The 12,500-nt window shown below is 38.1% G+C and overlaps 5 protein-coding genes across 5 annotated transcripts; 2 read left to right on the top strand and 3 right to left on the bottom strand.

The window, feature by feature from the left end:
- On the top strand, positions 1-2,822 carry LOC105269674 (arylphorin subunit alpha). The gene is made up of 4 exons (XM_011310116.1): positions 1-254; positions 450-780; positions 841-1,944; positions 2,148-2,822. Exons 1-4 carry the CDS (start codon positions 36-38, stop codon positions 2,687-2,689), a joined length of 2,196 nt encoding a protein of 731 aa, XP_011308418.1. The 5' UTR covers positions 1-35; the 3' UTR covers positions 2,690-2,822.
- A 94-nt stretch (positions 2,823-2,916) lies between these two features.
- On the bottom strand, positions 2,917-4,496 carry LOC105269681 (uncharacterized). Its single transcript, XM_011310128.1, has 4 exons — positions 4,121-4,496; positions 3,854-4,056; positions 3,507-3,709; positions 2,917-3,441 (listed from the first exon to the last, which is right to left on the bottom strand). Exons 1-4 carry the CDS (start codon positions 4,359-4,361, stop codon positions 3,258-3,260), a joined length of 831 nt encoding a protein of 276 aa, XP_011308430.1. The 5' UTR covers positions 4,362-4,496; the 3' UTR covers positions 2,917-3,257.
- A 1,325-nt stretch (positions 4,497-5,821) lies between these two features.
- On the bottom strand, positions 5,822-6,903 carry LOC105269665 (uncharacterized). The gene is made up of 2 exons (XM_011310089.1): positions 6,426-6,903; positions 5,822-6,182 (listed from the first exon to the last, which is right to left on the bottom strand). The coding sequence occupies exons 1-2, from the start codon at positions 6,801-6,803 to the stop codon at positions 6,180-6,182; spliced, it is 381 nt and encodes a 126-aa protein (XP_011308391.1). The 5' UTR covers positions 6,804-6,903; the 3' UTR covers positions 5,822-6,179.
- Positions 6,904-7,383: 480 nt separating this feature from the next.
- Positions 7,384-9,163, top strand: aurB (aurora B). Its single transcript, XM_011310076.1, has 4 exons — positions 7,384-7,790; positions 8,084-8,410; positions 8,554-8,944; positions 9,055-9,163. Exons 1-4 carry the CDS (start codon positions 7,675-7,677, stop codon positions 9,142-9,144), a joined length of 924 nt encoding a protein of 307 aa, XP_011308378.1. The 5' UTR covers positions 7,384-7,674; the 3' UTR covers positions 9,145-9,163.
- Positions 9,164-9,251: 88 nt separating this feature from the next.
- On the bottom strand, positions 9,252-12,384 carry LOC105269650 (poly(ADP-ribose) glycohydrolase). Its single transcript, XM_011310064.1, has 6 exons — positions 11,999-12,384; positions 11,122-11,916; positions 10,736-10,895; positions 10,334-10,652; positions 9,949-10,183; positions 9,252-9,890 (listed from the first exon to the last, which is right to left on the bottom strand). Exons 1-6 carry the CDS (start codon positions 12,099-12,101, stop codon positions 9,262-9,264), a joined length of 2,241 nt encoding a protein of 746 aa, XP_011308366.1. The 5' UTR covers positions 12,102-12,384; the 3' UTR covers positions 9,252-9,261.
- Between the last annotated feature and the right edge of the window lie 116 nt (positions 12,385-12,500).

Raw genomic sequence — 12,500 nt, 5'->3', positions numbered from 1 at the left:
TGAGTGCATCCCAATAGATTTCCAGATATCTCAAAATGTTTAAAGAAATTCTGTTGCTGGCGGTTGCGGCCTTCGGCCTCACCCAGGCCATCACCAGCGATTTACGAACTGGTGACATGGATTTGATCCACAAGCAGAAGAAGATTTACGAACTCTTCATGTACGTTGAACAATCGAAACTCATCGGTAGCGAGTGCTACGAGATCGGACGCACCTTCGACCTCGAGAGCAACATGGAAATGTTCCACGACAAGGTAATACTTCCTCGCAATGAAAATAAATGATCCATGACTTAAAAAGCAAAAGATTTCAATAATTGAACCGATTTTCATAGTTTTCTTCTTGATTCTGAATTTTTTCCCCAAAATTTACAATTATTTGGAATTCTTCTCTCCATCATTGAAGATTATGATTACGATGATTATGGTTTTATAAATCTGAATTTCCAGATGATTGTCAAGGAGTTTATGTACCGATTCCGCCTGGGAATGCTGCGCCGTGACGCTCTGTTCTCGGTGTTCTACGAGGAACACCGAGAAGAACTCGTTGTGCTGTTCAAAATGCTGTACACTGCCAAAGACTTCATGACTTTCTACAAGACGGCATGTTGGTGTAGACTCTACATGAACAAAGGAATGTTCATCACAGCTCTTCATACTGCTGTGTTGTTCAGACCCGACTGCAAGGGCATCATGCTCCCACCGATGTACGAAGTCTACCCCGACCTGTTCTTTGACAACACCGTCCTCAATGAGGCTCGTCGCATCAAGATGATGACCGGTAATTGATGAATTAATAATCCCTAGATTATAACAATCTTCCCGTATATTTATTATTCAGGAACCAAGCCAACGATGGGTATGGAGAGCATGGATTACCACGTAATCGACCACACGAACATGACTCAAATGATGACGATGTGCAACATGAACGAGGACTGCGAGCTTGCCTACTTCACCCACGACGTACGTCTGAACAATTACTACTACAACATCCGTACCCTATTCCCCTTCTGGCTACCCATGAAGGACATGATCATGCCAGAGCACATGATGCGCGGTCAATTCTACTACTACATCCACCAGCAATTACTAGCTCGTTACAATATGGAACGCATGTCAGTTGGCCTCAAAGAGATGGAAGACTTGAACATCAACAAGATGATAGTCCCCGGCTTCTACTCGAATCTCGTTTACTCAAATGGTGTTGCCGTTCCAAACCGCCACTTCTGGACGAATGTACCAATGTACAAGTACAAGTACGTCAAGGAGATCATGAACATCGAGCAACGTATCTTCGATGCCATCGACTCTGGAATGATCATGGACAAAAATGGAAAATACATCAACATCTACACACACGGTGGTCTTGAAATGCTTGGGGATCTCATCGAAGGGAACACCAACTCCTGCAACACTCGTTACTACGGTGCCATCGAGATCCTCTACAGGAATCTCCTGGGTGCCAACTACGACTGCAAACACAAGAACTGCATGATACCGAGTGTCCTCCAAACCTACACCGCAGCCCTTCGCGATCCAATGTTCTACCGCATGTGCAAGATCATCACCGGCTTCTTCTTGAGGTACAAGTGCAATCTCCCCGCTTATACTCGCAGTGAACTCGATTTTGCTGGTGTCATTGTTGAGGACGTCAAGGTCGAGAAGATGATGACTTACATGGACAAATGCGAGTACTCAATCAACAACGCTTTGACTGTTGACTCTATGAAGGAAGGAATGAAGTGGAATCTCAAGGCGAAGAAAATGTGCCTCATGAGCAAACCGTTCACCTACAAAATGCTCGTTAAGAGCGATAAGAACACCAAGAGCATGGTGAGGATCTTCCTGGGACCTGCCATGAACATGTGCAAGAACAACGACTACATGTGCCTCTACAAGTACTGGTACGACTTCGTCATGCTGGACAAATTCACAGTTGAATGTAAGTCTTTCAATTGATTGTTCAATTAACTCTTCCTTCAATTAGATCTCATAATTTCCTTTAAATCTTAAAACGGGCAAAGGAATTTCTGTAATTACATCACTGAAACAATTTCGGGAACAATTCATTAACGATTTCTGAAAGATGAAGATCAAGATAGTAAGATGAGGAATAATTTTTCATGGAGGTTCGTTTGATTTCAGTAACACCTGGAATGAACACAATTACCCGCCTCAGTACGGACTGCATGCACTGCAGCAAGAACCTGCACACAGGTGCCAGCATGATGACAAAATTGAACAAAGCCCTGGAGGGAACTGAGCCATTCACAATGAAGGACAAATACACTGGATTCCCAACGAATTTGTATCTGCCACGAGGTCGTGTTGGTGGTATGGCCTTCAAGCTCTTCGTGGTGTTGACTCCAATCGACGAGTCCCACTTCCACGTCATCGACATGCCCATGTTCGGTAAGTTGGTGATGGATGGCAAGCCTCTTGGCTTCCCACTGGACAGACCCATGATGCCGTGGTTCATGGACTTGAAGAACATGTACATGAAGGACGTTAACATCTACCACGTCAACGACAACGCAGAGATGATGATGATGATGCGGGGCATGGACCAAAAAATGATGACCCATGATGTCAAAGGATTTATGGAACCCATGGGCATCAAACGTGGGGTCGTGGAGGACAAGTGGATGCTGCATGACTACATGACGAAGAATAAATACATCGCGTAGAGGATGTCTCCAGCATTCAACTCGAAATTGACTTCTCGATTCAATTTGTAACAATGGATTCACCAAATTATTATTTTAGAACTGATTTTCATTCTTTGTTTTTCAATATACGATTGTAGCTATCAGAATTCAATTCAATGCAATTATGTTTTCATCTTTCATCATATTCATCATCCACGCAGTAACAAATCCAGAGGGAAACTCGAATTTTTTATAGAGCACGTCATAATTGTCTTCATAAATTTCGAATTGTGGAATAGAATACTTAATCTTCATCATCACCTGGAAATCGTAATAAGGACTCTCGTGGGAGTAAAATGCTGGACTGATCTGGCGAAGTTTTGAGAACAAAATTGATGAATTTTTGGAATTCCTCTAGGATATGTCTTATTTTAAATTTCCACATGGAATCGTCCGGGGGAATAATGACGACTGGTGTTTCTTTCGCGTTTGCAATCTCATCGTTTGCCTTTTCTAATGATTGCTGCAGCGACTCAACGATTTTCTATAAATACACAAATAATATTTTATTATTGATAATCCTGGAGTAGTAATGATAATTAAAGGATTATACCTGGAAATTCTCTTGAATCTTGCGTTTTTCGTTATCACAAATGAATCGCTCACACCGAATGAGTTTTACTGCTTTCTCTTCGAATTCATTTGCCATTTTCGTCTGAGCTATCTCTAAATCCTCAAGTTTTTTCCTCTGCCATTCGTCGAAGGTGTCTCTCATTTTGGCTCGCTCTTTCCTACACGATAATTTGTTAGAGATTGAAGAAAATAATTACCGTTATAATTAATCTCGACGAATTACCGAATTATAACATTGAAATCAGCAATCATATTTTCTCGCTGTATGGAACATCTCCTGTCGTAATCTGCGTTCAAATCGGTGACAATAAATTCCACTTCTTCCCTCATCTTCTTCATCATTTCAAGTGTCACGTTCATTCGCGTCTGCACCACAGCTTTTTGCAATATTTTATTGTATCGAGTTATAACGTCGTCCAAAGCTTCCTGCAAAATTTTCCACGTTCATTTTTAATTTCAAATGATTTATTAACAATTAGCCCAGCAATAAAAATTTTTTTCGAAAATTCATCTCAATGTTCAATCAGTTCTAGTTTCACATCCCTGATAAATAAAAAATAATAATCTTGCCTCTAATTTCTTATCATAATCTTTCGTCAGATTATTAATTCGTGATGTACATTCATCCTCAATTTTTTTAATCCGAGTTTTTGTGATGTGCCGCTGTTCAGCCTCAAGGAGTAAATGAAAATTTTTCATTTCCGCAAACAAAGATTCTCGTATTCTTCTCTCAAGCTCAACGTCGTACTGCCTCAAAGCCTTTTCTCCTAATTCTAAGACAAAACTAGATGTTAATGAATTCAGAATGATTTTCAATAAAAAATCCGAAGTGATCACCTAGGACTCCTCGATGAGTAGTTGCCTGGGTGATTGAACTGGTGACTGGCGTCTTCAGGCAATTTTTATTAATCAATTGATCACTTGGTGAATGCCATAAGTGTTCGTCCGGACCCTGAAGTGGTGGAGTAACCCCCACAAATGTTCTTACAACTGGATTACTCAATTCAAAAAAAGCATCAGCCAATGTCGACCCAAGACAATCTCGTATTTCTTTTTGAGAAGGAATTCTGGGATCCATACTCACTGATCGAGGAATACAAATGAAGAATCGAGTGATTGTACCACTCAACAGAATAAAATGCTTGCAAATCTTTACAATAATTTTGATTGTAACCTTGTTTTGTTTTTTGTTTTGTTTTAGTTTACGTACAATAAATGCCATCAACTGACTGAATGCAAGTTCATGTTAAATAAAAAATATAACGCCATAATTATTTGTCAATATTGCATAGTGCAATAAGGTTTTATTATAAAATTGTCATTTTGTTTTCAGAATACATAAAGTATAAAACAACATATTTCAGGCATTTTACAGGCCAAGTGCTTCCGCTTCGTTATTATCGCGTGCAGTGCAAATCCCATTCACATTTCTGAAAAAAGGATAACGAAAAATTTGGTCACTATTTTTTATGATTGATTAGAATTTCGGTTGAATCGTGGAAAATATTTACTTGCTATGGTAATGGTTGAACCAGACACCAATACCTCCTCTCCCCGAATTTGGGTTGAAAGACGCATCCACCCAAACTTTGATACGTCCATCAGCAGTGTACCTACACAAATTTCATTCATTACATTCACCTATAAATTAATCTCATAATTAGAACAATCTCATAATTAGAAAAACCACTACTATTCAACAAAAAACAGGCACAACGCGAAGGGTTTGGAGGTCGTCGTATGATCGTGAAATTTTTGTTGAAAAAGAATCTTCCGGGTTATTATTTCAAGAGATGAAGTGACGGATTTACTAGTTAAGATTAATAATACTTACTGGTAACTCATTTTTAATTAGAGATGAGGTGATCAAGACGATTTTGCAGAGCACAAAAATTTCGAGATTAACTGCGCGACGTCGGAGACAAGAGTGACGAACCGATGAACATTCGAATTAGGGGAATCTCAGATAGATCGAGCGGCTCATTCTGCCTTCAATCCGATTGGCTGTCGTTCGCGTCAGATTCCCCCTCTTCGGGACTCGGTGGGCAGGCTAAAAAACAAAAAAAAACCGCCAATTTATTTATAAAAATAGAAATAATGATTTCTATTGAAAAAAAAGTTAGTAAAGGACTGCAAATGACTATACTTATTTAAAACTCAAGTTAATAATTTAATTAGGGGATTTATTCGCATTATTCTCTGTAGAAAAATCGACCGTCCATTTTTTGAGTGGTGTTTATCTACTGGGTGGATGACATCATGCGGTAGCGAGAATTGATCTATCAGTCCGAATTCAAAGCGCTTCCAGGCTGTGGAGAGCCGTTGGCGATTTCAAAGAAACCTGAAACTTTCTTCGAAGTTTTCGTTAGCGAACAATCCTCAGTATCAACAATAAAAATATCGTCTGATTGTCCCGCCTCGAGTGGTTTCTGAGGAATGATATGTTTTTGAAATCAAAGTCTTCTCCAGTTGATTGTTCTCGTTCTGTTTATTTTTTAAATTCATCGTAATCTACGAGTACAATTAAATTTTTTGGTCTCTAATTTGTTCCTTCAAAAATACAAAACTTTCTATTTGAAAATAATTATAATGACATAATCTTCATACGTGTGTAATGTTTCCTTAAATTTATTGTCTTGGTTATTGCTCTCGGATATTTTTCTTAATGCAAAATTACTGTAAGGGTTTTTGAACAGTTTTTTTATATTAAATAATATGTTGTTAGTCCGGCTACGTTCCAGCGATAGCACACGTTAAATATAAAATTACAGTGGTACATTATTTGGAATCTCAGAGTAACATTTTTATAATAAAAATTAATAAATTATCACTGTCTGCTGAACATTGATTTTTCTCCGATCGAATGTCCGGCGCTCCTGGTGATATCTAACAGCTCTCACTGAAAAAATTCATTGGAAAAAATGTAATTAAATAAAAAAAAAATAAAATCAAAAGTAAAAAACATAATTTAAATCAATTTTATATATCCACGACAATTTTTCTTGTTAATTTATTCCACTTTTATCATTGACCTCTCGATATTATTTTCCATATAATTACAGTTTTTCCTCAAATTTTATTGAACCAAGTGTTGTTTTTATTTTTTTTTGTTGTCTATTTCCTAGTCAACCCTCGATTTTACCTTCCAAGGTTTTTTCTCTCGTGACTTCACACTCCTCTCCAACATGATGACATCCTTCTGCAACTTGTTGATTTTCTTGTGTATATCACGATACTCAGTATTCTTCTTGATCTCAATCTGGTCCATTCTGGTCTGCAGGTTCTCCAATCGACCTTCCATTCTGTTCAAATTTTCCTTCAAAGTATCAGACGTTCTCAGGACTTCAGAAAGCGACTCCTTGGCATCGTTGTATCGTCTTTCGACAGCGCTTACAGATGAGAGCAGATCTTTATTTTCCTCTTTCAATTCCTCTAATGCCTCACCCCTCTCATGAGCTAGATTTTTCCAATATTCCAGCTCTGCTACTTCCGAATGGAATTGCAAAATATTAAAAACCATTCTCTATCTTTTATCTGTTATTTAAATCTCAAAAGTCAGTGAAACGGTGCTGTTTAATTCACCAACGACATTTGTTATTCTCTCTTGATGTGATATTAGACTAACAAGATTTGTAAGTACATCAGGAGAAAAATAAACACGGGTTAGTAAACATAGATTGAGAGTTCTCAATAGAATTATCATTACTGAAAATTTCAAATCTATAACAAATTGGGGGAAAACAATAAGTCGATTTTTCCAATTAAATCCAAAATGAACACAAAAAATAATAAAAATTATTACCTGTAATTCTAAAAATAAAATTTCTGTATAATTTTTCAAAAAGCTAGATTTTTCCAAATTTTAAAAAAATTCCAGTATAAAAATGCAAGTATAACAGAAGACACGATAAATACAGAGGAATTAAAAAAAAATTTGAAATTATTTATTGTCCAAAAATTGAGGTGAAATTCACCCAACTTTTATTTTTTATATAATTTGAATTTTGGCTCTCAAAACAATCGACGCATGCATTGGAGATGAGCCCCAATAATTAATATTGCAGAGGGAGCGACAGTCACTTGAAAGTATTCAAAATAATTTGTCCGTTGGCGAGACGAGGGAAAAGACTTGCAAGCATCAACTGCTCTGGTGTAACACAGTGAATGTTTGTAATTTATATTCGTGTTAATAATGAAATAGAAACTCAATATCGTAGTGTTAAAGTTAATTTTTCATTAAAAATCAATCGATGACGAATAAATAATAGAAATAGAACTGGAGAATTACAGGAGCATCAATATCGGCATCAACCCAATTGTGATACCTCTCTTTACAGTGATTTCGTCTAGATTTAGTGAGTGCTATTAACGGAAAATTTGGAGAGAAAACAATGGTAACTATGGGTGGAAAATTTAGAATTCCAAATAATATACCTTTGGAGCATCAGAATGGAGTCGTAGAGAGTATCAGTGCTATGCAGGAACATGTCGAGGGTTCGAATGGCAGGTAATAACACCCTTCGAATTTCAGGAATAAAATATACTCTTTTACCTTTTCTTGAAATGTCAACCATGCATTTCACTCGCCAAAAGATTAATTGAATTATTATGAATATTCGATGAATACCTCTGAATTCAAGAGAGATAGAAAAATTTTTGTAGAAACTTTTTTGTAGCTCTCACTCATCTCGACAAAAGAGGTTTTGGGAAAAATTTTGCTGTCTCTCTTAGATTCAGAGATATTCATCGAATACTCAATTGAGGTATGAAAGAGGATGTATTGGTATTAATTTGGTTTAGGTATCGATGGAGTTTCAATGACTTCGAGTTAGGGGCTCCTCTTGGCAGAGGAAAATTTGGCAGAGTGTTTCTAGCAAGAGAGAAGAGCACCCATTACATGGTGGCCTTGAAAACTCTGTACAAGAAGGAGCTCGTACAAGGTCGTGTGGAAAAACAGGCACTACGTGAAATAGAAATTCAATCGCACTTGAGACATCCTAATATTCTACAATTGTTGACTTATTTCCATGACGAGAAAAAAATATTTCTTGTGCTAGAATTCGCAGCACGGGGAGAACTCTACAAAGATCTCAAGAGACAGCCTGGGGAGAGATTCAATCAGCATTTGTAAGTAGAAATGTAAAGAAGAATTTGATAGAAAATCCGAAGGCTTTGAAAAAAATGATATGCAATTTATCTTGCAATTTTGATGGAATTATTTGGACATACTATTGCTAGAGAATTATATGGAATGAATGATTTAATTTCAGTGCTGCAAAATACACTTACCAAGTGGCGGATGCTCTCGATTTTTGTCACAAAAACAATGTCATCCACAGAGACATAAAACCTGAGAATTTGTTATTGGATTCAAAGGGAAATATCAAGCTTGCAGATTTTGGCTGGTCTGTCCACGCCCCATCATCAAAACGGACCACGTTATGTGGTACACTGGACTATCTCCCCCCAGAGATGGTGCAGGGCCAGACCTACAGTATTTACGTTGACCACTGGTGTTTAGGCATTTTATGCTATGAATTCTTGGTTGGTAAACCACCATTTCTCAGTGAATCTCAGCAGGAGACGTATAGCAAAATTAAGACTGTTAGTATCTACTGGCCACATTATATTACTCCTGGAGCTAAAGATCTCATTTCAAAGGTATCAAATTGTTTTACTACCGATTAATTTATTCATAAATTTTCCGCAAAGGCATGAAAAAAAATCGTGAGATATCAATAAAAAAATATCGACTTGTTTTTTGGTTACAGTTGATCAAGAAGAACTGCCACGAACGAATTTCACTGCCAATGGTGAAAAAGCACTTCTGGATTCTCGAGCACAAAGACAAACCATGCTGAAGTCAAAAAATTCTTTTAGTTTTTAAAATTATTTTTATTATGTTTTAATATGTACAAACGTGAATGATCATTATCGAATTATGGATTTATCCAATTATGACATTGAATACTTCACTTTTATAACAAGGATGTTTTCAATACAAAGAAGTCCGATATCTTTTTCTGGCCTTTCCCAATTGTCGAACACGTACTCGGGGATTTTAATTTTTTTTCATTAGCATGAGTTTCGTGTTTCACCAGTGGCTGAGACTGTGGGATCACTACCACTTCAAGGATTTCCTGGCTGCCTACAAGTTCATCTAACGGTGATATTCGTGGTATTTTTGAGCCTTCAGTCTTCTTCAATAATTCTGTGTCCAATTTCTCCTTCTCGGTTTCAAAGTCAGAAATTTTTCTCGAAAGATCTGGACTCTCCACAGATTCAATAATTTCAGTCTTGGAGCAGTTGCCCTGTCCACGTTCATCAGAATTATCATCAGCATATTCATCTAACATATTTCTAATCATCTCCTCTTCTTCCTCATTCGACAATTTATTTCTTTGGATGGGCCCCACTATTCCCTGGACCGAACTCTTTGTCGAATTAACGATTTTGTCGTTTGTATTTTCAACGTTCGAGGGGTTCACAACTGGGAAATAATTAGTCAAGGGTTTTATCTTACTTCGGTTAAATAAGAAACGGTAAAAATCCGAATGATCTGTTGTGGATTCTGCCTCGTACTGACGTAGAAGTGAAATTAATCGAGCTGAAAATGAATTGCAACGATAAAATGACTATTTAATTCGCGTGTAAATTATACTCACAAATGTCAATGCTGCGATCGAGAAGATGCCAATACATTTCGCTGACACTATCTCTCAGTTCAGCATCTCCAAATGTAAAATACACCATTGAGCGTCCAGCCACAGCAGCTGCCATCAATTGAATCAGTACTTTGAGCTTAGGATTCCCTCGAAATGCCCCACAACCCCAATTTCCAGTGGCTATCGCTGAGAGATCGTTCCTCCGCATTTCAGGTGCACTGAATCCAACATAAGCCTTGAATAAATGACAAAACAACAAAATTAGAATTGATTTCCTTTTCTTCTGCGACTTTATCGAAAATGGAGAATTTATTTTAATCCCGACAGGAAAATTTATATTTAACATGAGGAATTTGGGGCGATAAATCAAAAGAATTAGTAAAACCTTATTCAACTCTCGAATAATATTTTTCATGTTGAATTGTGCGTCTGCCTGTGTGAAGTAAAGAGCATCGATGGCAACTACAGAAGTTTTGCGTCTGCCACTGGTGTCCCTCGGTGTTTCATCCACGAAATCCCCAATCCATTTGAAACTACTGCTGTAACCCTGGTACTTGCTGTACCTCTCAATCCCAGTGACAACGAGGGCCTCAGTGTCATCGAGCACTTCCGTAATTAGCATTGTCACCATGAGCTCCGGACAGATGACGAATCGAATTTCCTCCTGGACACAGCCCCAGTTCAATACCCCACCGCCAACATATCTGAATTTAAATAGAACAATTGTTCTTAATGATGGAAATAAATGATAAAATTATACCACGACTTTATATCTGTTGTGACTTACTTATTAGCAAAATCAACCTGAAGGAGTCCAGCTCCTTGAGCTTCAATGGTGCCACTGCTGGTGATGTGTAGGGCTGGCAATAAATTGTGCAATCTATCCCACCTTGGGCAGTCCTCTTTCGGGATGTAACGACGTTGGACTGTTATCGTTCCTTCTGGAGCTGCTCTATCAAAAATGCATAAATAGTCTCATAAGATCAATCCCTAATTTATCTCAATGGAATATTCTTCCATAACAAAATTGAATTAAAACCCCTGAATAGATATTTGCATACTTACAATTATTGTAATTACTAATTAAAAATCAATTAATTTCAGGTAACCGAATTGCATACAAAAATTTGAAAACGCATTTCTATTGAAAATTAAATTTCATGTGAATGTTACCTGTCGTCGTAACTCGTCGAAAATAATGAAACAGACACTTGAGCTTTTCTGCAACTGCTGCTGACCTGTTGGGCCTCTCCTCTTTGTAACAGGCAAAGAGACTGTTCAAGTTGATATGAGGATACATGGCATACTCAGACTGAGGATTCATGGAGTTACGTCTAGGAAAAGTGCAGAAGAAGGCATTGGCCAAGAGAGATGCCACCTGGAGTTGACTCATGCTAATTGAGCAATTGGTGTGTTTCTTCAAGAGTGGTATCGGCCCAGTGAGAAGAGTTGGAAGTTGTAGAGCGAGTTGTATCATCTTCGGGAGAAGAGTCCTGAAGAATATCTCAGCCTCCTCCTCATCAATAATATCAGAGAAAAAATGATGAAGGGCACAGAAGTCCCATCGATCAGCGTAATTGTGATTGTAAGAGAGAATTGCTGCCTCCAGTTGTGCAATCGAAACGAAACTCTGCAATAACGACTCCTGAATGACTTCCCATCGCAGTCGAAATTCCCTAGGTCTGTCGTCCCCGTGGTCGATGGGATATAGACTTTGTGGTGAATTTGGCATTCTGACGTATCCAACACTCCATTTATCGGATGAACGAGTTGGATAAGGCCTTGGTGGCCCTCGATTATCCAGGGGCAGTCGAATTAATACTGTGTGAGTTGATGAGGGACTTATTGGAGGATGCTGGTGGAAACTGAAGGGCATCTGGCCCTTATTTATCTCGTCCATACTCATTCCTCGCCACTGGGGCTCGTCCACCGAAGGCTCTGGCTCTCTGCCATCTGAACTCGCATATGCTAATGCGATTTTAAAAAAAAAATAATTATTTTTGGATGGACTAAACTTGGGGTGGTTTCAGTCACTAATTGGAGATCATACATTCATCTAATTGGGGAATGCTGGAGCCCTCTTGAGTGTCGGGATCAGAAAAAAGGTCTGGAGACGAAGGGCCTTCTTCCAAGGATATTGAACTCTCAGCCATTATCAGTGTTTCAGTAAATATTCATGAAAATCTCATAAATATGATCACTCGACCTCTGGTAAATATCAACAATTCTAAATTTAACCTCTAATCATCGAGTGACTTCTTTTTAATTAGAAAATAATATTTTTCACTGCCGGTTATCACACTAATGAGAATTTTTCATTTTTCAGCTAATTACGGTGTCATTTAATTGAGAACTCGTGGGAAAATTTAAAAAACGCGTTCATTGTATTGGAACACTCAAAAATACGGAAAAAACAACGCAGCAGAGGGGATCAAAGAGGATTGACTGAAGTAGAGGCTCAGTTCTGAGGGTTTGAGTGACCCCAGCGGCATCGTAGTACTGCACCCCAAGAGAGGGAGGGCGCAACACGCAATGCTGGGGTGTTTTTTTTT

Source organism: Fopius arisanus, unplaced genomic scaffold (assembly GCF_000806365.1).
Source record: "Fopius arisanus strain USDA-PBARC FA_bdor unplaced genomic scaffold, ASM80636v1 scaffold00003, whole genome shotgun sequence".
Taxonomy (NCBI): domain Eukaryota; kingdom Metazoa; phylum Arthropoda; class Insecta; order Hymenoptera; family Braconidae; genus Fopius; species Fopius arisanus.
Note: the sequence above shows the minus strand (reverse complement) of the source record. Positions and strands in the feature narration are given on the sequence as shown.

Excerpts from the sequence above, each read along its gene's own strand:
- LOC105269674 (XM_011310116.1), top strand. The coding sequence starts at position 36 with ATGTTTAAAGAAATTCTGTTGCTGGCGGTTGCGGCCTTCGGCCTCACC. Across the intron at positions 255-449 it reads TGGAAATGTTCCACGACAAG|ATGATTGTCAAGGAGTTTAT; the intron begins GTAATACTTCCT and ends CTGAATTTCCAG. Across the intron at positions 1,945-2,147 it reads GGACAAATTCACAGTTGAAT|TAACACCTGGAATGAACACA; the intron begins GTAAGTCTTTCA and ends GTTTGATTTCAG.
- LOC105269681 (XM_011310128.1), bottom strand. The coding sequence starts at position 4,361 with ATGGATCCCAGAATTCCTTCTCAAAAAGAAATACGAGATTGTCTTGGG. Across the intron at positions 3,710-3,853 it reads ATTATGATAAGAAATTAGAG|GAAGCTTTGGACGACGTTAT; the intron begins GCAAGATTATTA and ends AAAATTTTGCAG. Across the intron at positions 3,442-3,506 it reads GATTTCAATGTTATAATTCG|GAAAGAGCGAGCCAAAATGA; the intron begins GTAATTCGTCGA and ends ATTATCGTGTAG.
- LOC105269665 (XM_011310089.1), bottom strand. The coding sequence starts at position 6,803 with ATGGTTTTTAATATTTTGCAATTCCATTCGGAAGTAGCAGAGCTGGAA.
- aurB (XM_011310076.1), top strand. The coding sequence starts at position 7,675 with ATGGTAACTATGGGTGGAAAATTTAGAATTCCAAATAATATACCTTTG. Across the intron at positions 7,791-8,083 it reads GTCGAGGGTTCGAATGGCAG|GTATCGATGGAGTTTCAATG; the intron begins GTAATAACACCC and ends AATTTGGTTTAG. Across the intron at positions 8,945-9,054 it reads CTAAAGATCTCATTTCAAAG|TTGATCAAGAAGAACTGCCA; the intron begins GTATCAAATTGT and ends TTTTGGTTACAG.
- LOC105269650 (XM_011310064.1), bottom strand. The coding sequence starts at position 12,101 with ATGGCTGAGAGTTCAATATCCTTGGAAGAAGGCCCTTCGTCTCCAGAC. Across the intron at positions 10,653-10,735 it reads CAGGTTGATTTTGCTAATAA|ATATGTTGGCGGTGGGGTAT; the intron begins GTAAGTCACAAC and ends ATTTAAATTCAG. Across the intron at positions 9,891-9,948 it reads CGATCGCAGCATTGACATTT|CTCGATTAATTTCACTTCTA; the intron begins GTGAGTATAATT and ends ATTCATTTTCAG.